The 26,885-nt window shown below is 38.1% G+C and overlaps 1 protein-coding gene across 1 annotated transcript in view; it reads left to right on the top strand.

Moving 5' to 3' along the window:
- The window catches only part of ROBO1 (roundabout guidance receptor 1), a 295,612-nt gene that overhangs the window by 228,158 nt on the left and 40,569 nt on the right, over nt 1–26,885 (top strand). The window contains exons 7-17 of the mRNA XM_041480287.1: nt 1,915–1,923; nt 4,577–4,701; nt 6,603–6,774; nt 9,199–9,404; nt 10,802–10,883; nt 11,038–11,206; nt 11,305–11,471; nt 14,521–14,642; nt 16,813–17,044; nt 18,287–18,408; nt 21,940–22,111. Of these exons, the coding sequence (XP_041336221.1) occupies nt 1,915–1,923; nt 4,577–4,701; nt 6,603–6,774; nt 9,199–9,404; nt 10,802–10,883; nt 11,038–11,206; nt 11,305–11,471; nt 14,521–14,642; nt 16,813–17,044; nt 18,287–18,408; nt 21,940–22,111 (1,578 nt within the window). The remainder of the gene's footprint in view (nt 1–1,914; nt 1,924–4,576; nt 4,702–6,602; nt 6,775–9,198; nt 9,405–10,801; nt 10,884–11,037; nt 11,207–11,304; nt 11,472–14,520; nt 14,643–16,812; nt 17,045–18,286; nt 18,409–21,939; nt 22,112–26,885) is intronic.

Raw genomic sequence — 26,885 nt, 5'->3', positions numbered from 1 at the left:
TCTGCATTGCTACTGAGAAGGCTGAACTTTCCTCTTCTTGGCACTACTCAACAAGTGAAAAAAAAAAATTTAGAGTTGCTTTCTCTGTGCAAGAATTTCATTCCATTAAGTCTCTTATCAGGCTGTACAATGAGTGGTGTTTTGTGGAGAATCATTTCTAATTCCAGAGCACTTTCAGATTGCAAGTTTAGTAAAGAGCTTTTCAGTTAAAAAGCAACGGTTAGTGAGAAATGTAGACTTACACACGAACAAGAGTTGCTGGGATCTGAATCCTGGTGAAGAGCAGATTTCTCTCAGGAATTTATGTGTAGAATTTCTTGGCCACTCCTCTTAGGAATTATAGATTTAGAGATAATCTGACCAGAGTAATACACACTGATTTTCTTTTTGAGAAATACCTTTTAAAGAAGGCTAGTGCGCATCCAGAATCATTCTTTAAAACTCAAATCTTTGTAAAATGGTACTTTAAACTTCCTCTCTTTGAGATTATTTCCTTAAAAAAAGAGAAAAGTTTCTTATAAAACTCAAATCTGGTTGATCTGGGTTTGGCATATGCAGTTGCAGGCTCTTGTCTTCAACATGTTCCAAATTCAAATAGTCTGTCTGATTCTCTTTCTACTTCGTTTTCATAATACACCTGGAGTACTCTGTATTTATTAGAACAGGAGGCCAAGATTCCTCATGCCTAATGAATGTTGGCAAAGTGGATATTATTGGTTTCCTGCATGTGTTTATCAGAGGATGGTGAATTGAAGGTGCTTAGCTACTCAATATGAGAGTGTGCCTATGCTGAACTCGAGGTGGTTTACTCTCAGCATAAAGTGATAAGACCAAGGTGTAGCATGCATTTAAAAAATTATATCTGTATGAATCTTTACTGTAATCACCAACTAACCTTTTTTTTTTTTAATTAACTATTTCTTTTTTTTTATTCAGTATCTGTGTATATTTTCAAAATGCATTACTTCTGATTTTTTGGGTTTTTTTGGATTTTTATTCCAATCTGTTCTTTCCATCACTGATACGAGGTTGGAATACTTTCTAACATGACTTTCTTCTATAAGCAAAGTTACTTTGCCAGGATCTGAGCCATTTCAAAGCTTATGAAAATTTTGAACAATGGTTGAATGATAACTTAATCTTTGATAATTTACCACTGAACATTTCCATTGAAAAATCTAATGTTTTGCAATAAATGTTTTGTTTTGAATATTTTAATGAAATTCCGGTTTGGGGGACAAAGAAGAGGGTTAAGAATCTTTTCAAACTAGTTTTAATTGTGGTATACTTTGCATTTACAGTTTATTAGTGAGCCTTATGACCTTGACTCAGCAATCCTATACTACAGAGATTTGTGTGTGGTCTAAATGCCTTAGCATATTATTCGTTTCTTTTAAAACTTTCTTTTTTAACAGATTCAGAAAAATACATTCCATTTGTAAATGTTTGATGCTTTAGAAAGGCTGAAAATGTTACTGTTCCATTTCAGCAATGTTGCAGATTGATATTTACTGGAGATTTTAAGTTAATTTTGCCGTGTAAAAATCTTGATGCAGATGAATATTAATTATATGGGAAAAAAAAAATTACTCAAGGTACACATCAGTTCATTAGAAAGGCTTGGAGTAGAACCCAGACTGCCTGGCCAGCATTTCAGTCTGTTACCCATTTTCCTCTACCACCTACTTTTCAGTATGTGATAGAGACTGCTGTTTAAAAATCAAAATATAAAAATGTTGTTCAACATTATAAACCTGTTTTTCATATATCAGAATATGTGTTTGCTTTCTAAAGTTCTTACCAAGGATCCATTTTTAATTTCTTTTTTTAATTTTGCTTTATTCTTTGCTTTGTTTCATATCTGTTCAATTTTATTTATTCCATGTTTTCTTTTTGTTTTGTTTTTGTTTTTAGTTGTGTCTGGTAAGTTGAAATTTTATTGGCCATCTTCTAGTCATCGTTTCACTGTGACGGAAACTTCTCCTCCCCTTCCCATCCATCCCCTTCCATGTCCTCCAACCACTCAGCTCCCATCTTTTACTTGTTATTGGCAAGACACATCGAACAGAATAAATTCTGCATGAAGTATGGGTAACTTAATGGCAAAGAGAAAGGTAATGGGTTGCAAATTTTCTGTCTGTTTTTATATGATGTGGCAAGTCAAATCCTAATGTCTCCTTTCTTCAGTGACTTCATGGGTTGAACTTCAAAGTGTGCTAAAAATATTGTGTTTGGTTAAAAGGTTTCTAGGATAGAAGTTGTGTTTTTCTTACGGGGATTTATTATTTTGGCATCTTTTACATCATCATTACATACCACATGTATGTGACCCAAGGTGTGAAATCAAACTAAATGATACTAAAAAAAAAGGCAGTGAAAAAGCTTTCAGTACAGTTAACACAGAATGGAATTTAATAATAGTTTTATTGTTTAATTCTTCTAATATTGAAGCTAATAAGATTTTTATTATTTACCTTAATTGCAATAGATTTAGAATAATACATATATGGGCAATATGCATATATTTTTAGAGTAGTATCCATACAAAATTTGTATTTGGAATAATACTTAGGGAAATATGTGCCTGTTTATGTTTTATAAATTCTACCATGGCTGCCTATAAGACTAAATTCCCCTTCCTTTTTGTGTAAGTAGTCCCTGAATGGTCATCTTGAGGTACTATAATCACAACCATCCAGCTATTTGTCCAGCGGTCAGAACCATTTTATTTTCTTTATAGTTGTACCTGTCCTTGAATTCAACAAAATCTGCAACCCCGTAAATCCTCTGCACTAGCACAGTGTTTAGAGACCCCTAGTTCCACATTGCGTGGCATTGTGTCAGAGGCTAGTACAGAACCTGCCAAGCCCTACATTTAACTCTATGCTAAATTTATTCTCGTTACTAGAATCTAGCAGCATAACAAAGGTGCTTCACCCTCATCTCCATTTCCCCCCTCCCATACCTCACAATCCCATGGCAAACCCCCAGCCAGTTCTCCCTCCCAAATGAAACATGCTGTCATGTCAAACTCTTCCCGCATCTTCTTCCGAGGTACTGGTTGAACGTTTCAGAGCTAAATGTTTTGAAGTCAGCTAATTACAGTAGGTCAATCTTACCTTTGCTTTGCATAGTTTCTTATCTAAGGAAATGCTAGGAAAGGTAGCATTTGCATCCAAATATAGACAGTAGTGTTATGCTTCACAAATTCCTCTCAAAGCAGGAGTGGCATAGGAAGAATATATTCTGATATGAACTCACCAGGGAGTAGACACAAGGCAGGGGGAACAGATAACTGCAAGACTTGGCCCACAGGAAACACCAAAAGCATTTTTGTTTTAAAAAGAAGGACTTAAGTGTTACTGAATTTATGCTAGATAGAGCCACTGCCGCTTGATGTTTGCAAAACACATCTTTGAATTACACATTTTGCACTGTTTTAAAAGGAAAATCTCATGAAAACATCAATGTTCACAAGGGAAAAAAAAGGAAATTAATATCAAAATAATTTCTTAAAGTGAGATACAAAACATCCCTTTTATTCTCCATCCAAAAAAGAGCGAGAGCATAATTAGTTTTAGGCAGATGATCAGAAAAAATGGAAATTAATAAATAAATGGGCTTTAATTTAATGCACATTTTTCAAGAAGCAAGAGTTAGCAGCCTATAGAACTTGCTAGATTTTGTTCTGTGCTAGCATCACCAGTGCCGTCTATGCTGATTTTTTTTTTTTTTTTTAATGTGACTGACATGATTTTTTGACATTCTACTTACTACTGGATGAAGGGGTTGTTGAAGTCAGTATAAATCAAACAATGCTGGCAGTATTTATAATGTTAGGCTGAGCAGATGTTTCAAATTTGCCTTCATTTGCATATATATTTTGTTTGAGCATGCTCTTGCGTATGTAAATGAGAAAGACATTTAGCTCTGCTGTTCCTTTAAATTCATTCCTTCTCAGTGTGTTTGAACTGGAGATTTTAAGTGGTCATAATTTGAATAGTATTTCTTGGGCTTTTGACTTCAAGTTTTTTTAAGATCATGACTACATAAAAAGTCTCTTATATAAGCACTTAAGGGCTTTTTATCTCCTCAGCTTTCCTAAAACAGAGATTATGAGTTTTGTGTGTGTAAGCCTGAATTCATAGTTACTCAGCAGTGTGTCTTGCAGCCCTTAACAAAGTGTGACCTCTGGGCCAGTTGTCCCTCAAAGTTTTCTCCATTCTGGCTTGATGCCCTATTCCTCCTTTAAAAACCAAACTGTAGGAGATTTGTTTGTATTGGTGACTGTTGCTCTGCAAGTTGTCTCATCAAGCTGGTGGGACTCATTTCTACACTGGGTAAGCACTAAAAGCAGATATTGCACAGAGTTTTAATTGGGAGGTCCAGACAGAAAAGATGATCTGAGTGATGCTGAAGCTGTGGCTGTTAGAGACCAATGTGTCTTTGTGCTGCCTGTCCTTATTAAAGAAACTTTACTGTTCTGGTTTATACCGTTAAAACTCAGGAGGCAAATTTTTCTTTCAAATCAGCTGATGGCAGTGTGATTAATTTGTTTTTGGTGTTTTCCCTTCAGAGCCTCCACAGTTTGTTGTAAAGCCTCGAGACCAGGTGGCTGCACTGGGGAGAACGGTGACTTTCCAGTGTGAAGCAACTGGGAACCCTCAGCCAGCCATCTTCTGGCGGAGAGAAGGGAGTCAGGTGAAACAGCCTTTCTGTCCTCCTTCCTGGCAGTTTCTTCACGAAATGGTTTCACATGAGGGAAAAGTATTTTAATTGCTGTTTTAAAGATGAGGAAAACAAGTTTAGAGCTTGGAGATGCTGGATACTTATTCTTTGTTTCTAAGTCATGTGCATGCTAGGTGATGTCAGTCTTACTAGAAAAGATGTATGTTTTACTGTCTCCTGTTTTCTCCATGAATGTAAAAATAAGTATGTGAATCAACTAGGAACATTCCATGTTTCACTACTCTGATATTCTATTTTACATAACAGGGAGAACTTTTAAGAAATGGAGAGATGACTTACTCTGAAATTTGGTCAAACTCCCAAACAATCCCAAATTTTCAGAAAGTTTGGCTCTGGTTTTATGGTGCAGCTGTTAGTTTGCCATGTGCTTTTGAGTTTCTGGCAAACTAAACTATTTGCTGCATTGATCTGCATCACTGCATGGGTAGGACTCTGGTTCTGGGCTGAGGAGAACTACTTTCCAGCTCCATCAGTTGACTGACAAACATACCTGAATAGGTCACTTTTTCTCCCAAGTTCCTCATTTGAATGGGAGGGAAAATTATTTTCATCTTCTTTGTAAAGGATCTTGAAAGCTAGTGGGCGAAACACAATATAGCAAAGCAAGAGAATTGCAGTTTTCTTTCAGTCATCTTTTGAAGGAGGTATGTGACACAAAGTATTCTTTATTGGAAGGAAAGAAGGAATATGGGATTCTGTTTTTCCTGTGAATGAAGGAATGAATGGTGCAAGAGTGTATGACAGGGTTCTTTGTGTTACAAAACAATAGGGCAGAGAAATTGAGAACACTTGGAGATGGGTTTCTCTATTCCATTTGCAACATTTTTGTCTGAATACCTCCCTACAACTAGACTGATGACCAAATTTAGATTATAATCTTCAGTGGTATACATTCAGCAGTATATTATGCTTTTATTTTATTTATTTTATTTATTATTCTATTTTATTTTATTTTATTTATTTAGCCACATTAGTTATCTAGTTATCTAGGTTATCTAGTACCTCTTTTTTTTTTTTCCACTCCTATTTGATTCTGCTGAGTGGTGACCACTTGTGATGGTTGTGAGAAATGAAAGAGGAGGTCAAGTACAGGGTTTGCTAGTACTGGAGAATATTGTGTCCCATTCCTTTGGACAATTTTTGGAAATGGAAGATGCAGTTAGCCAAGAAAAAGAGATAAACATACCCTCCATGATATTAAAGTATTCTTATTCACTTGTTCAGCCAGAGGTAGAAATTCAACCCCCAGCTGATTTATGGTAAACACTATGTACTTCATACCCAAACTATCTAAATAGGTATAGGATTTAATTCAGTAACATACGACTTCTCATAAAACACACTCTATTCAGAGAGACCTACAGAGCATCTCTTTTTTTTAAAAACTGCTCCATTTGTGGGAAGGCAAATGTTAAAATACAGATAAGTAAACCACCATCTGCATTTAAATGAAAGCAAACTAATGCCCTGAAGCAAGTTCTGAAAAAGAGCATTGAAGCAAATTACTGAGGTTCACCACAGTTGCTTGCACCATTGTGGTATCTTTACATTTCACATCTTCACTAGACTCTGTTACACTTGGTGCAAAGTCCAGTATCAATCTTAGAGAGTGTTAGAGCAATCTCGAAAGTCTTACACAATTCTATGTGCACATCTGCACTTATTTTACCATTAAAAAAATCCTACAGAAGCTATGCACATTGTGGTATAGACATGCTTAATACATGAAGAACAGAATGTTTTCTGTATAATATGAAAAGATTAATTTGTTTAGCTTTATTAAAGTTACGCGTATTGATATTTGAATTTATTTAACCTATTTTTTCCCGACTTCTTTCCTGTATATCTTTTAGAATCTGCTTTTCTCATACCAGCCCCCTCAGTCATCCAGCCGATTTTCAGTTTCCCAGACAGGAGACCTCACCATCACCAATGTCCAGAGATCTGATGTGGGGTACTACATCTGCCAGACTTTAAATGTTGCAGGAAGTATCATAACAAAAGCCTACTTGGAAGTTACAGATGGTAATCATAGATTCATTTTATCATTTCCAAGTTTTTTATTTTTATTTGAAGATAGCAGTGCGGTGATGTGACACTACTTTGAAATCTGTTTTGCATAAATGTGGACTGCATGTTTCTTTGAACATAAAAATCCTGGTTTGGCCATCTCTGTCAGGGGCTTACAATTCTGGATTATGTGTAACTCTATATTTCCATTTTGTACTTGGTAATTATATTCAGTGTATGGATTTTGTCAGATCTGTTAATTTTTATCTGACTCTTTTTTAGCTCCCACTTGATTTAATTTGCTTTCAGATTTCTTGCTGCTTCGTTCTTTATCCCTTTTATTGTGTAGCCATTTGCTTAGCCCTTCATTTACCTGTTTTTTTCCCTGTTTCTTAATACTTTGTTTTAGCTAGGAAGAAAAAAAATACCAACCTGTATGGAGATCAGCAGAATAACAGAAATTATACATCCCTTTTTAGGAGTAGTTAGGAAGAAATACAAGATGAGAAAGCTACAGGGAGCATGACTACAAGAAGTAATGTGAGGCCAGTTTGCCAATTATCAGAAATACTTCTTATTTTTAACAGCAGAGATACACAGGGAAAATGCTAATCTTAGCATTTACAGAGGAAGAGGATAAGAGAGAGGATTTGAGCAGAGGGAAGCTGTTGTCTGAGAAGTTTCCATAAAATAGCCCTTTGCCCTATGGAAAACATAGAAATAATAAAGTACTGGAAACATGCAGTGAACCTGTAGTATAAAATTATTTCTTTATCTCCCCCTCCCCCTGGATTGACATAGGAGGAATTGGGCTACATCCCTTCTGGCTCCTCACAAATTGTAAACCACATTTCCTAATCCTCTTTTTACCATTTTTCCACTGGAGAGAAGGCCATGGCAGGGTGAGAAGTAAATTTATAACAGCTTTCTGCTAATGACCTATGCCATCTGAACTTGAAAATAATAATTTTAAATGCATTTTCTTTATTATATTCTCTGGATTGATGTGATGAGAGATGCTTTTTTTTAATTTCTTGGCACAGTTTTTGGTACTTCTATAAAAGTGGAGGCAGAATATGCTGAATATTTGTAAAGGTATTAGAATACATTTATGAATAGTTTTCCTAAAGGAAGGAGGAGTTGCCATCAGCTTCAGTGGACTTAAATCAGCCATAAATTTGTGTCATTAGGTTTCTCCTATAAAGCACAGATCAGTCAACTCCTTACCTTTGCGAACTGCAAAGTTCTTTACAAACTTGTCAAAGTCAAATGCAAATTATATATAGGCTTATTTTGTCTGTCTACGCAGAGAAGGATTTTAATGGCCTTAAAGTGTGTGGCAACAGGTTGGGACAAGAAATAAAGGATAAATAATACAGTTGAAAACAGAATGTCATTTGAACATGCAAATGAAATTATGAGAGTTGTCATTTAGCCAAAAAAGCCCAGTGCTAACATCCTGTCTGTTGTTATGAAAAGTAATTTAGAAATATCTAGTGTTCACAAATTATCAGAACTTCAGGTTTATATTTCAGCTACCAAACCAGTTTTTAAGTTACGTGAGCCCCATGACACTGCTCTACAGATTTATGACATTTAAATTATGGCTAGAGCAGATCCCCGAAATGCAACAAGATAACTTTTACCTCTTTTCTGAATAATGGAATACTACCATTCTTTTTTTTCAGTGAATACTGAGACTGCTTTACTTTTTGCTGTGCAGTATAATCAAATAACCCATCAATAGCATTTAATTTCCATTGTGTGAAATATGCACTGAAATTGACATAGACAATGGGATTGTGGGACTTCCTTTGTGGCTCTGAAGTCCTCATAAAAGTCAGAAACTACTGGAAAAATATTTCATAAAAGAAATCTTTCCAAAATGGTTCTGTCCATTTGTGTTCGCTTTACTCTACTGCTGGGCATCTCACGATTACAACACAGCATCAAGATGAGTTGGTGGTACATAAAAAGTGGTTATTTAAGCAGTAGGTATTTGTGAGGTTACCCCCTGATTGCCTCCCTCCTTTTTCTCTGTCTTTAAATGCTGGAAGTATGAGCTGTGTTACACAGGCCTGGCAGTGGTGAAAAATGGAGAAGGTGAAATCTGTGCCTTGCCAAAGAATCTGGGAAGTCCTTTCTTTTTCCATTATCACTTCATAAAGACATTGGACTTGGAGAATGCCTGGAGGATAGCAGTGTGTAATATGCAATCCTTTCTCTGTTCTGAAAATATTGTGTTGTGTATCATTTTAAACATCCCTAGCTGTGCATCATTATAATGCACCCTGCCCTGAATAATGCATGCCTCCAACTTTAATTACTTGTTTAATTATTTTTAGTTTGTTTCAAAGCCTCAAGCAACTGCTGTTGCTTAGATGATTAGAAAATTGCTTCCAGTTGCAGAAATGTCTTTCCTGATGTTTCTCCTGGCAGTGATTGCAGACCGGCCACCCCCTGTCATTCGGCAGGGTCCTGTGAATCAGACTGTAGCTGTGGATGGTACTTTAGTACTGAACTGTGTGGCCACAGGCACTTTAATGCCCACTATCCTCTGGAAAAAGGATGGGATCCTCATTTCCACCCAAGACTCTCGCATCAAGCAGCTGGAGACAGGAGCACTGCAGATCAGATATGCCAAGGTAGCCTGAACTGGCAAATGGGTTTTCTTGTTTTGTTTCATTTTGTGCTTTCACCTCCAGGCATTTTTGATGTAGTAAACCGTATGTTTAGAATTAATGAAAGGTTACTTGAATGTACTAAAATTTTTGATACTTCATATTTTCAGATAGTACATTCTTTATGCTTAACACTTGCCTAGGGCACATCATTTTCATTAACAAAAAATACTCTAAAGAGGTATTAATTAAGGGAATTATTTGGTACTTAAAACATAAAGGGGAATGTATTTTAGTAAGACAAATCATTACATTATTTGGGCTTTAGCACTAATAGATTAAAATAATATAGTTAATTCAAATGTTTATAAAGAAAACCTGTGTTTAGCATATGCAGTAATAGAACCATGTACACAGCCTTTTCATAAGAGCTTTTAGTGTTTAAACCTGCTCACTCATCAGTGTAACATAGCTTAAAATTGTTAACCTGTCAAATACCTGACTTCCTCAGGGACTTATAGTACCTGGCCAGTATTGCTGCTGGTCATGCATTGTACACTTGAAAATGTTCTAAAATAGAAGTTGTATCATACTAGACACTCTCTGCTATCTTTTCTGTGGTTTGAAGTGAAGTAATATTTTATTTTTTTTTTTAGATTAGGCTGAATACATCACTTTACCATATTCCCTAGAGTTGCGCTGCTGCCAATTACAAGTTAGACTGGCTTAGAACTTGAATCTCTGATTTTTGATCACTTCCGTTCAGTTCATCTGCTGAGGCTGGGACCTGAGGAGGATAGCATTTCTTCCTTTTTTTGGGGAAAAAAAAAAAGAAAGACTTTTGAAATGTGATTAAGTCACATATGGACAAATAATCCAACATAGAGAAGTGGATGAGGATAGCATATGGAGATTCTTTTTTGGGTCTGCTGTAGAGTGAAATTTATACTATCACAGGGAGCCCCATATGTACCCTGTGCAATATTTAAGTTTTGCTTTAAGGATGACATGTTCTCCTGTGCTCCAATCCTGATAAATCCCCGGGCATTATTTATGTAGAAAGTTGACAGTTGCATGGGGTCTTGTCATCCGAGTTCCTTCTCAATTAAGTTGTTAGGACCTCTGCAGTGTAAGGAATAAATGCTACAGGAAATGGCCTTCAGATTGCTCATTACAGAATAGTTAACATTAATTTAGAATCTGCAGCATTTCTGAATCTTTTGTGACTGCTCAGAAATAAACACCCATTTTTGTTTTGTCAAAATCATAACTTCTAATGGAAGGAGTTTTCTGCTGCGAAGTTTTTGCAGGCTAATACATTTATCCATATTCATGGGGGAACGTGGAGAGCTGTAATTGCTTTTCTAGCCCACTGAGTGCCTGATTGTTTCAAATATTTATTCTTCTCTTCTCCCATTCAGCTGGGCGACACCGGCCGCTACACCTGCATTGCCTCAACCCCGAGTGGCGAAGCGACGTGGAGCGCGTTCATAGAGGTCCAAGGTAACTCCATTAGGAGAAAATACATTAAGGAAAACCAGAAGTTGAAATGTAGAAGTTATCTGACTCTGTCATAAATTGCCAGTGCAGATATGAGCAGAATTTAGCTTACAGCTGCTTCCTGTCCATACTCAGTGTTTTTCTCTCCTTTTGTCAGAGTTTGGAGTCCCAGTGCAGCCACCAAGACCCACTGACCCAAACTTAATTCCTAGTGCTCCATCAAAGCCTGAGGTTACAGATGTCAGCAGAAATACAGTAACATTGTCATGGCAACCTAATTTGAATTCAGGTGCAACACCAACCTCTTACATAATTGAGGCCTTCAGGTATGTGAGTCTCGTGTGATCTTGCTGTCTCTATGTTTACATGTAATGTGTTGCTAAAGAGCCACGTGCTAACCTGCTGTTGTGTGTTTTATCCTTAGCCATGCATCAGGGAGCAGCTGGCAAACTGTAGCTGAAAATGTGAAAACTGAGAGTTTTGCAGTTAAAGGGCTAAAACCTAATGCAATTTATCTCTTCCTTGTGAGAGCAGCTAATGCATATGGGCTGAGCGACCCAAGCCAAATATCTGATCCAGTGAAAACTCAAGGTAGGTTTTTGATACCGAAATTTTGGGTGTCCACAGCAGCTGTCGCAAGTTGACTAAGCAATTCCAGATGCAGGAATTCTGGTAGCTTTGGACTGTCTACCTATCTTGGCTTTAATATATACTGCAGTAAAATACTGTGCTTAAACTTGCATTTCTCCTGTAACACAGACTCTGACAGCATGTTGCATTGCCTAAGGGAACTCTAATATCTCTTATCCAAAGGTAGTTACAACTTGCAGAATAACTCTTGCTAACAACCAAAGTAATCCCTGTGTTTTTGAGTTCCCATACAAATCCTCAAATTCCATGGAAATGTTATTACTTTGTCCAGTGAATCAAATAAGGCTTAAGACTGAGACAGGGAGAGAAACAGCATGTTGATTTCTGCTGCAGTAGGAAAGAGAAAAGTTGAAAATTTGAAGGAATTTGGCATCATGAACCAGTAAAGAGGTTTTGGCAGTATGTTACAAGTGTTTCCATAGTACAACTGCTGGAAGTAAAATAGGGTGGAAAGCACTGCTTAGAGATAGCCAAGTGGAAGAAAAGTCTGGATAGAAGTGAATGAAGGAGTCACCCACTGACACCAGCTGTGACTGAAGTCCAGCTATGGGTTGAGTCCAGCTATGTAAAATTTAAACTATCTTTGTAGTCAACAAAAAAACTATCACTGTAGCCAATAAATGACACTTAGGATGATGTACAGAGAATAATGCATTGCAGCTCTGAAGCCTGCATTTTTCCAGTAGAAAAGCTTAGGTTCTTAAGAAGGAGAAAAATAGACACATTCTTTTTCAAAGAAAAAGTGATAGAGATTGTATTTTTGTTGTTTGTTTGTTTTTCTGATCTTCCTACTTACTGGAGAAATTGACCCACTGGCTTATTAAGAGTGTCTGTATTGTATGTTTGTTTCTTTGTGTAATTAAGTACATGTTAGTTTTGAAAGGAAGTTCTCTGAAGAAAACAAAGTGTTTTTCTTTGGTGACTTCTCATATTTTCTGTAGCTGGTCTGAAAGCAAGTCTTTCTCATCTCCCCTGGGAAGTGACCAGTTTCACATTGCTGTCTTTTGGCATTATGCATTTCTCCTGACGGCTGACAATTTCAGTGGATATGTATGGACAGCAGAGTCAGAGCCCCATGGAAAATCAGGATTGCACAGGTTCCCAAGTCTGTTACCAGGGAGAGATTTAATAACCTTTTAGTGATTCCTGATTTCTGGGAATAGAGCTGCACAAGCCTGTTTTTCATGTAGTGCAGTTTCATTTCTGGAGATGAGAAGTATTGCATCTGTCCCAGACTAACTGATTACTGACCTGATTCTGAGAAACAGCAAATGTTCTGTTCGCTCAGCTGAGTGGTTTATAATGACATGGAAAAGCTTCACTGTTCTCTGGGCACCTAGTAGAGCTGAAAACCCAAGAGCTGCATAATACCTCAGTGAAAATAACAACTAACACGTGAAATTATCTCCCATTTTAAGAAATGTGTCAAAAGTGTTGAGTGTCAAGTCCTTTAGATCAGTAAATATCCAATATAATTTCATTTTTGTTTAAGTTGTGGTCTAGGTAAGAAAGTTCAGAAATTTCCAGTTGGTTTTTGTCATGAGGGTGGTATAGTCTGCTCCTAACTGTTTGTTCATTCCACAGACCAAGATAAAGGTAGGTTACTACCTTCAGTGCCTTCGTCTCTTCAGCACTGCGTTCTTAATACCTTCATCTTCACCCTTTACAGACATTAACAACCTCATTCCTGGGTGTTTTTACTGACAGTCCCTGTCTTGGAAGCTTGGAGCTGAAACAAGAGAGCACACATAAAATTTTATAGCACAGATGTGCAAATGGCTGAGCCTGTGAATAGTTTGATCCATACTGTGGATGACTCATCTCTTCTGACTAGCAAAGCTAGAACTAATTATTCCACTGGCTTTCCTGTTACATTCTGAGCAGGGTGATATTTAGGCAATACTCCCAAACAGAAGCTTTTATCTTTAATGCTTTCAAACTTTGGGAGGAGGGAAATACTGTGATAATGGACTGTTTGCAGAACATACTACATGGAGATATAGCAGTGACTCAGTGGAGGATTTTTTTATTTTGTTCTTTTGTTATTACCGATGTTGCTTGCTAAGAATCAAGATTTGTCACTCACTGACTATACATTAACGTCAGCAGTAATCACTGCAAGTACTTTTCACGAATTTCAAGTTACAGAATTTTAGCCACAGTCAGCACGGTATTTGTTTAAAATGAGATGATCAAGGAGTGAGATGTGAACCTAGAACAGAAACTGTTACTCTGCTTTCCATAGTACATGTTTTAGACACCCTCTTAGTAATTACCCTGTAAATTTTACACGTCTGACAGTTATTCCATTTCAGTTAAATGTGCTTTCCAAGGGCTCAGTATGCAAAAAAAAAAAAAAAAAAAGTGTTTTCGTCACACTGTTGCGTGTTTTGAGAGGAATTTGTCCCTTCATGCATATGAATAATCCTTCCAGCTATCAAGTCCAAGTATCAGACAATCCAAGTCCAGGTATCAGCTCTCAACTGGGCTCTGCCTCCTGTTTACAGAAGTCTCTTGCCGTTAGAGAAGCTGCAGCTGTATGACCAATTTATCTTCTCTCTGGTTGTTAACATTATTTTGTAGTAACACCAAGTAAGTTTGTCATGAATTTATCTAAAGATGCAGCTTCTGCTTTTGCTATTTTTTATAGGCTTCCTGGTGTCTTGGAATTGGCAGTGGGCAATAGAATGTTTTCCCAGCGGGAAAGAATAAAGAGTTGCTACTGTAGCCATTTACCTATCCTTGGGTGCGGTGTGCAGCATTACCCTCGCGTTTCTGTCAAAGGAAGTGCAGTGTTTTGAGTTGGTACTACCTAAACATTGCTGATTTGCTCAAGAAAATGTTCCATATAGCTTTTTCTTAGGAAGTACTTAGGTTCACCTTCAATAGTGATAGCATCATATACTTTCTGACACACTCATTTGTATTTACTTGTACTTATTTCAACAATCATGTATACTTGTGAGAATGGAATCTTAAATTATTGCAGATGTTCCACCAACAAGTCAAGGTGTGGATCACAAGCAGGTCCAGAGAGAGCTGGGTGACGTGGTGCTACACCTGCACAACCCTACCATCCTTTCTTCCTCCTCAATCGAAGTTCATTGGACTGTGAGTACAAACCTGTACCCTGCTGGTGGTTACATGTGCTGCTGGATGTCCTGCTTCCACTGCAGTGGGGTCACACTTTAAGAAGCTGAGTAGTTTGTATGCTTGCAAATGTTTTTCCCTGGGAAAAACTTTTGTGCTCTGCTTTTCCATTAAATTTTACCTATTTTCTCCATCTTTGTCTCCATAGAGAGTGCTGTTTACAGTAGGGTGAGGGTTTCAGAGACCTCCTCAGAGGACCAGCCTTGACCTCCTAAGTGAAATAATTTGAAGCCTTTCCACTGCTTTCAGTAGGACGTGTATCAGTCCCTTAATGAGACAACATGGGCAATTCCCTGTCTGTCAGTCACCTGTAGAGACAAACACTGCATAATTCTGTTTCAAAGTGTTACCTCCCTGCTACAGACACACTGACAAACACACCCAAATCAGAGAGCCATCATCTGAACCTCTCCTTTCCTGTGGTACCCTAAGTACGCCTGGTGCAGGGAGAAGAGGTAAAAAAGGCAGTGTGATATTGATGTAGCTCTGGCAGCAGGAAGGCAGAAGGTTGGCCACATGGAGGACACAGCAGAGGAACTGAGAGAGTGAGGAATGTAACTCAATGATCAGTTTGACAATGGAATGCAGAATTAAGAAAAAGTTGGGAATATAATTGTAGCATGTACAAAAATAAAACCATAAGGAGTGAGCTTTGAGGTCTTTGTGGGACTTCCACTTGAACATTCCAATATATTGGCAGGGGTAGTGTGGGACAGCACAGGCTGTATCTCCTGCCATGCCAAAGCAGAATATTTTGAACAGGAACAAAAGGCATTTTGACTTTGTAGAAGAGCCATAGCCCAGAGGAGTCCTGGTCTACACCCAGGGCTCCTCGATGCTGCAATGATGTCTGCTGTGTTGCACAGTAATTACACTCTCACCTGCAGTACGGCCACCTGCAGCAGGCAATCTCCTGTTTTAAACTAATGCATTAAAACATCTTTCAGGTTCCTAGCAAATTTTGTTTGACCTTTACTTACAGAGCAACCTTTTCCAGACAGGCAGCTTTTGTCAGTCTCTTGGGTGGCCTGTGGCTTCTCTGCAATTTCAAAAATAAGCATTACCTCAGTTTCAGCTAACACATGCATTCTTTATGTGATTATTAAAAATGAAATGTGTTGCTCTTTCGATCAAAATTGCAAGCACACAGTTTTATTATAGCACTGTATGAGATTTTTAAAAACAGGAAAATCAGATGCACTTAAAAAATTTTATTGTGGTTGTTACTGGACTTCCTTATTCATCAGAAATTGAAACCAGCAGTTAAAAAGATAGCGAATGTTCCACAAAAGATCAGTTGTATAAGGTAACTTTCTGTTTCAGCTATAGCCAAACATATTAGATCTGCCCTTGATTACACTCAGATCTCTTTCTCCATACATTTAGTAGAAAATTGCCTTAGTTTGAAAAGCACTCAGGACCATTGAGCATCAGCTTGATTTGCTTTTCCAAGTCTTATCCATGTTTCCATACTGAGTTTTATGTTCCTTCTTGGAACCTGGCCCTTTCCTTCTAGCAGAGGGCCTCCCACTGAGTGGGTGGACATGGGGGAACTCTTTGGAGAGATCTGCCCCTGACAGAGCCCAGCCACAGTGCCAGAGGGCCACCCTCTCAATTTGCTTACCCCAAAAGGAGCAAACAGGAAGCAGTGCTCATTTCACAGGTTTTGGGAAGTTTCCACACCTCAGGAGAGTTGACAGGCTCTCTCTTTGATCTCCATATTCATCACCCTGAGCCATGGCACTGTAGATCTCCCTTTCCCCATATGTCCAGCCCTGCTCTCCGGATTCAGTTTTGCAGCAGTCTGACCTGTGCCAAGCTCTTCTGCTCCATGGATGCAAAAACTGTTCATTTCATGGAGCTGGGGCATATTATACAACTTCATCATCCTCTTCTAATGCCTGCCTAAATCCAAGGAAACCAGCACAGTTCTACCAGGTTCAAAGAGATTAATGCACTTGTGAGTCAGGCCTGTAATTTGCTGTAATGCAAGGAGCCTTTATCTGCTTTGGCAGTGATGTTTACTTTGAATAACATGAGGGATAGTCCCGGGGCCGTGCGCGGTGTCACGGGCATCACCCCTGGTTCCTGCCTGTTTATGGATGTGTTCTGTGTTCTGCTGTCTTGCCAGGTGGACCAGCAATCCCAGTATATTCAAGGATATAAAATTCTGTACCGGCCTACTCCAGCATCTTATGGAGAATCAGAGTGGTTGATCTTTGAAGTGAGGACTCCCACCAAAAACAGTGTTATCATTCCGGAGCTGAAGAAAGGTGTAAACTACGAAATCAAGGCCCGCCCTTTCTTTAATGAATTTCAGGGAGCAGATAGTGAAGTGAAATTTGCAAAGACCCTGGAAGAAGGCAAGTAGGAGCTAGACAGTCTTCATCTTTCCTTTTTGAAGTAGCAGCCTGGCCAGCTTTCCTCTGATATGTTCATTATTTGATCTTGTTTGAAGTGCATGCTGTTTGAGAGCAGCAATCTGTGGCAGAGGAGACTGATCATTATGTGAATTGTTTGGTGACACAGAAGTAAATATTCTGAGCCAGGCATGAGAGACAGAGAGAGAGGGATGTGCAAAAATCCCCTCCAACACACAATGAGAAATGCACTTTTTTATCTTCCCTGCAGTGTGTGCAGTCCTCCCTGCTGAGTTCATGGGCTGGTCACAAGTGACTTCTGTCAGATTGGAGCACTTGCTAATCACTATCTTGAGTAGATAGCAGACACCACAGAAATCATCAAAGCAGTGTAGCAGGGGGAATGAAAACCATGGTTTTTAGAAGGCTTTTATATGTGGATCAATCAGTGAGACAAAATGGAAAGATGAATGCGGGCAACAGATAGAGTGGACTAAATTATGTATTTCCATCTCATACATGTGCTAAAAAGACAAGGTTCATAAAGCGCTTCCTTTTGTTGCTGCACAGGCATGATAAGTATGCAAGGTGGCCAGTGCCTCAGAATAGGGATTTTGGTGCTTCTGCTAGGATGTGCAACCTTCCCCTTTCTATCTTCCTCCCCCATTAGAAATGCTGTGTAGCTCCAGTTTATTGCTGCATGTTCAAAAGGTGTGCATAGCTGTGTTCATACTCAGTGTCAGCTAAGCATCCACTTTTTAGAAGGATTATTTCAAATTCAAAACATAAATTATTATTATAAGTATGTTAATACTAACACATTATGCCCAGATTTTAGTAAGTTTTGTATTACTCATTATCTTTTGCACGCTAGAGGAACTGAGATTTAGACTGGGGACTATACAGAATTTATTTTTCAAAACTGTTGAACCTGGGTGAGCTGATTTGAGACCAGTGAGGAACTCAGTGCCCAGAACTATGACATGCAGGTAATGAATATCTGACAGTACAATTTGGAGTGTTACTTTTCCTGGCCTGCGCAGCAAAACTACAGCAGAACTCAGAGCCTGGTTGTTGGGTCATACATTTTCCTTCTGTATCACTTCATCTTCTGGGCACAAACTGCCCTCACTGAAGGGTGGGGTAGAAAACATTGCATTTGTAGAGCCAGAAACCATCTTCCACTTGAACAAACTCACTTGTGGGTGTGACAGACATAACAAATCCATTCTTTTTTCCAAACAGCTCCCAGCGCTCCACCTCAGAGTGTTTCAGTAACTAAGAACGATGGGAACGGGACAGCAATCGTGGTCACCTGGCAGCCGCCCCCTGAGGACAACCAGAACGGGATGGTTCAGGAATATAAGGTACTGCTGGCACGGCTCGGTCCCCTGGCATTGGGAGCGTGGCCAAGTAGTGAGGGAAGGAAGAGCTGTTCGTGGATGCTTGGCTCCATCTTCTGGTTACTCAGAGAAAAATGGGAGAGAAAGTCACTGTTTTGAATCAAACTCCTTATTTAGTGATTCTGCCTAGGTGGTGTCAAGCAATTAGAAAAACCTCCATAAATCAAAGCAAAAGGGTCAACACTCTTAATTAAAACAGCTCCTGCCTTGCCTCCATTATGACTTGGGAAGTGCACACACAAGGAGAGAGGGAATCATACCTGTTTGGGAACCACTTTGTGACTCTAAGACACTGGCCAAGGTAGTAAATATAAACAGGCTTAATGAGTTGAAAAGCTCAGGGATAATAATTAACAGTGTTAAGATCTGAGTAAATTATGCATAACTGGGTAGTTAAATGGAAAACTTTCAAGGAAAGAATGTGCTTCTATGATAATAAATCTCTTAGTGCATAGAAATTTTTTCTTTTATTCCAAACACGGTTCTCATTATGTTAATTTTTAACAAATTGAAAGTACATTAAAAATATTTATTGTTTGTTATTTATTTATGAACACAGACTGTATTTGCAGTTCAAATTTTTTGGTGATAATTTACATAGCAAAGTAAACGAAGTTTATTTTTCCTAAGCAAGCTACAGATGTTTTAAATGTAGACATCAAGTAAGCTTTGTAGCCATGGAAGGGCAGGAGCTTTGGTTTTAGCCCCCTGCAAATGCACATTATTGAGAAAATCTTTCAAGTGACAATGTCTTGGCAATTTTTCAGGTTTAAAGATAGTGCTATAAACCTATATTCCTAGCCATCAAAACTCATTCTGATTTTTTTTTTTTTCTTCTCAGTAAAAATGGGAATGGGAAGAGATTTATAAGCTTCATGGTCAATTTAGAATAATAAAACCCTTTTCAGAACCTGGTCAACTGGTAAATAAAATCTGTTTGTGGCCTAGTTTCGGATATTTTATACAATGTAATTGGAAAAAATCCTTGTGAAGTTACTTTATTCTCAAGCCAGACTTTGAGAATTATTTACAACAAGAAACTGCATCAGAGGAATGTTAAGGTTGCAATGACACAGTGATAAAAGTCAGGAAATTCACATTTCTGAGTGGATATAATCCATACCCCACCTCCCAAATCCCAGGATTTTGAGGTGACAGGTTACCAGATGCTGGAGCAGGCACACCGTAGTGCTTATGTAGCAGTAGATGGCACAGTGGCACGTTTTGAATCTGTATTTGTTGCATTGTTGCAGTTGTTTTCCTTTGTGCTTTTCACCACGGACAGAAAATCAACATAAAAAAATATCTGTGAAATATATATATGCCATTCCTACTGAAGTTGCTATATATAATTACTGCTTTTGTCAAAAAAACTACTGAAATGCAGAACTGATGATTTTAGATTAAGAACTAATAACAAGAAAAAAATTCCAATAGAAGACTTGTGAAATTTTCTCTTTTCTCTTCCCCTTTTGTTTTTCTATCCTCTCTTTTCTCTCAGAAAATTAAAAAAAAAAGTATGCATATGTGGGGCAGTTCATTATTTTCTCAGCAACTCAGATCAAAGGCAAGAGTGTACCTACTTTAATTAAAGGATAAAATAAATAGGAAGAAGGATACTATCTTAATTGAAGAATTGTCAGTAGCATACACAAACACCCAGAAATTCAAATTCACAGCCTAAGTAATTTTCTCCTTCCCTAACACAAAGTTATACATTCTCTCATTCTACTAGTTCTCTCTTCCCTTCTGTTATAATGTGAATTCATTCTTCTTTTGTAGCATTCTAAAGGTTCATTTTCACTTGCCTATTTGTGTATATAGTCAAATGTAGGATGGCAAGTACTGAACAATTTGGTGTCTGACCTGACATTCTTGTTTCATGCACTTCTCCATGTACTTGAGCACCTAAGAACAAAAGCTTTTTTTCTGAATTAGTAGTTCATGATTACAAGTACATAATAAATGGATTTCATTGTTTGCACATGCACCATTTTACAAGGTAGCAGTAATAATTTCTGTGAAACTGACTTACGTCCAAATGTAGATTTGAGTCTTTTGTTCCTCACTTAATTGAGTTCTTATTCATATAAGAGCATTTTTGTGCCCATCCTTTAGGATTCGAGAGCAGTATTGGTAATAGTTTTACCCCTAGCACTGATTGAAACAGCCTCTATGTAGTATCAGAATACAAAAAGGAGATTCTCTTCATGTGCTCTGACCTGCTCTGCAGCAGCACTTACACATATCCTGTGCTGGGATTCGATTTCAAAGGAACTTAAAATGCATTTCACATCCTCACAGTGTCCCACTAGCCTTGTTGCAGTCTATGGCATCCAGAGGAGGAAAAAGGGTCTTTATCATGCCCTGAAGGTGAGATAAAATTTCCAGTGTCCAGGCAGAAAGGGCTCTACAGAAGAGGCTGTAGCAATTGTTCTACATGTGAAAGTCTATCCCCCTCACCTGGCAATCTCCACAGCAGCAGAATTGCACGAGGGATTTAAAGCAGATATCTGGGTACTAAACCTTTTAGGAGCTCCATATGTTGAAAGTAAAATCTTCCCTCCCATGTGCAATCGGCCCAGGTTCTGATATGCTGCTGTTCTCAGCCAAGTTTGCTTCTTTACAGATAAAGTATTGAGTATTTAACTAATTTAACTTCCTGAATAAATGTTCTTTGTAGAGCAATACATTTGTGGAAAAAGCACAAAAAGGAAATAGGCACAGCTTCATGACTTTTTTAGCAGATGTAGATTAGCTGCTACTTCACCTTGAATAGCAGTTGGGAGTTTAGCCATCCTCCTAGAGGCATTTGCCACATCAGTGGTTCAGGCCTAAAGAGATAAAGATATCTCATCATATTGTTTCTCCCAGCCATTTGATGTCACTGATGTAATATATAAAGTTGTGATTTGAAGTCACTAGAACTGTATCTTGGTCTCATCCAGAAAATGAGATCTGATATCACTCTGTTGTCTCAATTACAAGATAGCATATCACTCAATATTTGCCCCTTGCTGCCATCTAAAAAAAAAAAAAAAAAAAAGAAAAAGAAAAATCTTTTTTGATTCCAGCATGACATCAGTTCTGTTAAGATGCCATGTGATAGAAGACTTGCTTGTGCACTTGTTGTGTGACACATAACTCCTGAAGAAGAGAATTGCAAATTCATTTAATTGAAATTGTTTATGTGAACAGTTCTTGGCTGTGGGGCTTCGCTCATTTCTTCTCTGCTTGTAGTGTCATTAGCACTTGTTGAACCCTAAATGAATTGTGATAAACTCATCAAATAATGGTAGTAGTTGGAGCAGCCCATTGGAACAAGAAGCGTCTTTTCAGTATTCATAGAGGGCCTAGGACAGCAATCCACCATAGCAAATGTTAGAACAGTGACCAAGCGTAAATTTCTTCATCCAAAAGGAAAGAATGTGTCAACTTCCCTTCTTCTTACCCTTCAGAGCTGAATTTTGAACACTTACGTGTGCTTCCCTGCAGGTTTGGTGCCTTGGCAATGAAAGCCGATACCACATAAACAAGACAGTGGATGGCACCACCTTTTCCGTGGTCATCCCCTCCCTGGTGCCCGGTATCCGGTACAGCGTGGAAGTGGCTGCGAGCACTGGGGCAGGACCTGGAGTGAAAAGCGACCCCCAGTTTATCCAGTTAGGTAAGCTTCCTGGTAATCCTGCCTCTTGGGTTGGGTGATTTCTGTTTGTTTGCTTTTGTCTTTTATGGCACCAGAAATTCTTTCAAGACCAGTGAAATAGATAGTGTTACTTGATCTCAGGAAAAGCAGCATTTGGCATTTCTGGTTTTAAACTTGCCTTAGAACTGCATTCTAAAGGTGGGATTAAAACAACACAGGGCTGTTTTTAAATCTCCCAGTTCAGCAGTGCTTTTTAGTTGTTGACTTTTCAAAGTGAATTTTCACCCTTAAAAACTTTTAGGGGAGTATGAATCACTACGTGTTGATCCACTTTAGGGATGTAATTTGTCTTGACCAGATTTTATCATTACTGAAGCAGGAAAAAAAAGCATCCTAAAATTAGGCACAATAAATATCAACTACGTGTGAAAGCTAGTAAATAACTTGAGTACAGGAAAAAAAGACGTACACAAATGATTTACTGAAATTTGACCTTCTAATCTCATTTACACCAAACATCACTGTCATAAATGTCAACCAGAGACATTGCTCCTGGATGTTTCTGGGGAAAATGCATCTTTGCTATTGGTTAGTTGAAGATTATTTAAAATAGCTTTAAGTATAGTCATATGCTGCTTCATAGTATGCCTGGAGCAAAATACCTTATCATTACAGTGTATAATTATGAAAGCAAGCTCAGCATGTTGCTTTGGACTTTATGTCCTGTCTGTCTCTGTATCATTAGTAGATCTACCTTCTTATTTCACTTGCTGTATTTAAAAATCTATAATTAAGAGCGTGTGAAAACAAGACAGAGCAACTAATATGAAAAATTACTTTTACATTTCCTTAGGTATTAAAAGGAAGGCCATCTTCAGCTTACTTAAATTAGACAGGTATATGATTCCCAATTACATTGATGGAGATTTTGCAATAAAATTGCACACAGCTTGTATGATATACCATTAATATGGAATTATTACAGGAAAACCCTGTAGTTATTTGTTGGATTGTTCTTCCCTATAGCCAGCTACCATCCACAGATTCCTACAGCCAGTCAAAATCAAGCTCATTTTATGTGCCTTAGGTTTTGAAAATTCTGCATTAGTGAGGTTTATGAGTACAACCTCAGCTCTTCAAAAAAAAGGGCTTCATAACCACTTTTTTTCCCCCTCTTGTCTGATGATAAGCAAATTCTAAATAAAGGTGAATTTTATAATAGGACTTAAGGAATTTGTGGTTTGTTAAGTGGAAAAAGAAGCAAATGAGACTGTCAGGGTCAGGTTTTTGCCTGCTTCTGGGTTCCTGGCCTTTATTGTCACTATGCTAGAAAACAAGAAGTGATCCCACGCCTTGAAAGGTGTTCAGATGTGTAAGTCTGGTAGAATACATGTTTCCCCATGGCTGGAGTTTGCTTTCAGTGCTTGCCTCTAATTAAGTGGCATGGACAAATCTAGATGTATTTTAGTAAATCCCATAATTTGGTTGTTACATGGGAAAGATGTGGAGATGGGAGTCTTGTGGAGATCCATGCCACAAGAAACAGAACAATGAAATATCTAGATGGTGCCACAACCCTTTCAGCAACTGCAGGAGGCTGCTGAAAATTAGTGCTTAAATTTAAGTGTTAGCACTCTTTGGTAGCACAGATCGACCTAAATCATCCAGGTGGAAGAATGGCTGCAGATTATTCAACTCTGCTCTGTGATGGAAGTTCTCCTCCAGCCCCCTCAAGGAATTGGATTCCTAGTTCTTAGAAGTGCTCCCAGCGTGGGGGTGGAGCAGAGTTTTTTGGGTAGCTTTCTGAAGAGAGAAAATTAATTTGTTGATGTCATCAATTGGCACTTTTCACCAGCAATAAATTATATTGTTACAGAGAGAGGGAAGGGAGGCCAGGGAGGGGGAGGAAAGAGAACTAAGATGGTCTTTGTAGAAGGTTTGAAACAGTCCTGACACGCTGTATGTATGTGCTCTAAGAACTGTGTGACAGCTTCGAGTTCCCATATTTCTGACCCTGCTCCCAACTATTCCTTCAGGAAATCTTTTCCTGATACCTGAATTAGTGCAATCCTTCATTTAAAAAAATATAAATAGGAATTCCATGTGTGAAAACAGAATATACTGTGTGATTCTGAGGTTCATTTTTTAAATAAGAACTTTCCATTAAAATCCAAAGTCTATCTCCTTATAATGTGTTTTTCACACAAAAATGCGAGACTGGGTCTCCTCTTTGAGCCTGTGTGCTGTGTGGGATGCTCCCAGGTTTGTGACTCAGGGACATGCCTGGGCAGAGCCTCAGCCGGGTGTGTGACAGGAGGAAGCTTCACCTTTCCGGGGGAAGACTTCCAGGAGGAGAGGGGAGGACAGGAGACGTTGGATTCCCCGGGAGCTGAGGCGTGCAGTCGCAGTCCCATGCATCAGCTGAGCTGTGATAAATGACCTTGTGCACGCACTTAACCTGTTACGAAGACAGGTACAAATTGTAATCTCGAAGCTCTTTCATTTTCCACGTCTCTGCTGACATGAAGCAGCTCACTGAGCTGTGGTACCCCAGACTTCCCGTGCCACCAGGGACAAGCCAACGAAATAACTTGCTTGTTATTCATAAAATCATGAGATCCAGTGTAAAATTACGTGTCTCCTTAAAACACCCTGCATGAAGCTTCTGAATTTGCTTCTTGGCTTTTGAATGATCTTTCAATGCTTTCTGTGGAATTCCAAGAAGTTAAAAAAATGTTTGTTTATTTTTTTTAAAATAAAAGATATTTTACAGAAAGAAAGACTGCAAAAGTTTTGGTGTTAAGGAAAAAAAAATCATGAGACCTAGCCACAGCTCACTATATTATGCCTATAACAATGTGCTGTGGAGAAACAATATCACAGATCAATAGAACCTTTTATTTTCTTGTCACATCATGTAACTTAAAGACACTGTTTACAAAAATGCTCTGTACAGAAAGATGAGAATTAGCAATTTTTTGCTGATCTGTAGTCTAGCTTTTGTAGAGTGATGGGATACTGCCTGTGGTATCTTGGCAGTATTACCTGTGCTTGTTGACAGATAAGTAGTAACATTGGAACATGTTGTGATGTAGTTGTTTCTGGTACCAGCTCTGAGAAGGCCCACAACTGCAGTTAATGTTACTCTTAAACACATAATTTGTGTGAATATATGGTATGCAGTTATTTATTAAGAGATGGCTGCACAATTACTGTAAATATTGAGTGCATTATTTAACCAGAGGATGTCTCAAGTGTACAAAACACAAGAAAGTCTCATTGAATCTTTATTATTCTAACTACTTCATTTAGGAGATGTGATTTGTGAACTAGCTAGCATGTCTTCAGGTTATTATTCTGTCAGCCCTTAAGGTACTTGGAGTGTGATAGTTGTGAGGGGTTTTTTGTTGATATTTTTGTTTGTGGTCTGCAAACAACCTAAGAAAGTAATCTTTATTTATACCTCTCACAGCAAACCCTTTCAAATCAGTTTGGTGCTGTCGCCTCAAGCTGTATGTTAAAAGACTGAAGTGCACAACTGATATTTTATCAGTTTGGGAAACATACATCTAGAAAGGAGACAAAATAACATATTCTAACCTTGGTAATATTTCACCAAATAATTTTCATATTACATCATGCACATATATTTGAGATAAACAATATGTTACAGGTTTCAGGTGTTTTGCAAATTTTTTAATTGTCAGAATTGACAATGTCAACACCATTTAGATATTCCTGCTCAATGTTTGTACGTTTTTAATACTGAATGAGACATACATATGGAAGAGTACCATGGGTTATACTTGTACAAGGTAAAGTTAAGTTACTTGCACACCTGTGAGCCTGGAATTTCCTGTCCTTTTTGAATCTTTGGCATTCCAGTCATAAATGGATATTAATCATTTTTTTATCATTTAGCAACTTAAATGTTAGCTTTCACATTATTATTATTTATATTAATATTTAACATTAGAGGATTAGAGGTTCCAGTTCTCTATGTAAATTCTAATTAGTTTCCACTGAAGTTTGAAACTTGGAGCTTCAAGACGTTCAAATCAAGTAGCTTGTGAGCAATAGCCACAGCAGCATTATCTGAGATTAAAAAGCAAGTTCTTATCTTGGGGTAGAAGAAGGGATGAGTCACTGTGATAATATGCTGGTTTCAGGGAGCTGTGGGATCAGCCTGCTCCAACAACTCTGAGGCATTTCCAAGTACATTAAATGCTGCGGCTGCTGCTCTGGCAGTAGGATGCACTTTGCCATAGAATGTTTATGTTCCCTTATTGTTCTGGCACATCTCCCTGAAGAGTGCAAGCAGGAACAGGAATGTTCATTATGAACCATTTCTATATCAGTCAAAGTTCCAGAAATTTCCTGGGATGAAAAAAAAGTAGGTTTTGGTTTTTGGTTTTTTTTTAGTTCAAGTGTTATTTCCAAGACTGATCATTCAGGATCTCACTGGGCTATTAGGGAGAGAGAAGATGCCCTTCTCAAAGAAAGGCTTCTAACATAATGTTCCTGTAAGTGTTTAGTGATGAGGAGGTCACTAAATTTCATTCTCTTTATATTTCGCTTGCCTTCTATTTTTGAATTACAAGAGGAGTAGGTTGTAGTCAAATGTGACCTCTTGAAAGCCCTTTCATCTCCTCTTATGCTGTTTATTTGACTATATGTGAACATAGATGCATTTTTCTCTTTCCCATCTGCATAGGTATATACCAGCTTATGTAATAGCTCTAACAGTCCCCCCATATTCAATGTGCCAGTGGCCTAATTTCTTAAAAGAAAGTTC

The sequence above is a fragment of the Pyrgilauda ruficollis genome, unplaced genomic scaffold (genome assembly GCF_017590135.1).
Source record: "Pyrgilauda ruficollis isolate IOZ18807 unplaced genomic scaffold, ASM1759013v1 scaffold50, whole genome shotgun sequence".
NCBI classification, from domain to species: Eukaryota; Metazoa; Chordata; class Aves; order Passeriformes; family Passeridae; genus Pyrgilauda; species Pyrgilauda ruficollis.
The sequence above is the reverse complement of the archived record's forward strand: the minus strand, read 5'-3'. Positions and strand labels throughout refer to the sequence as shown.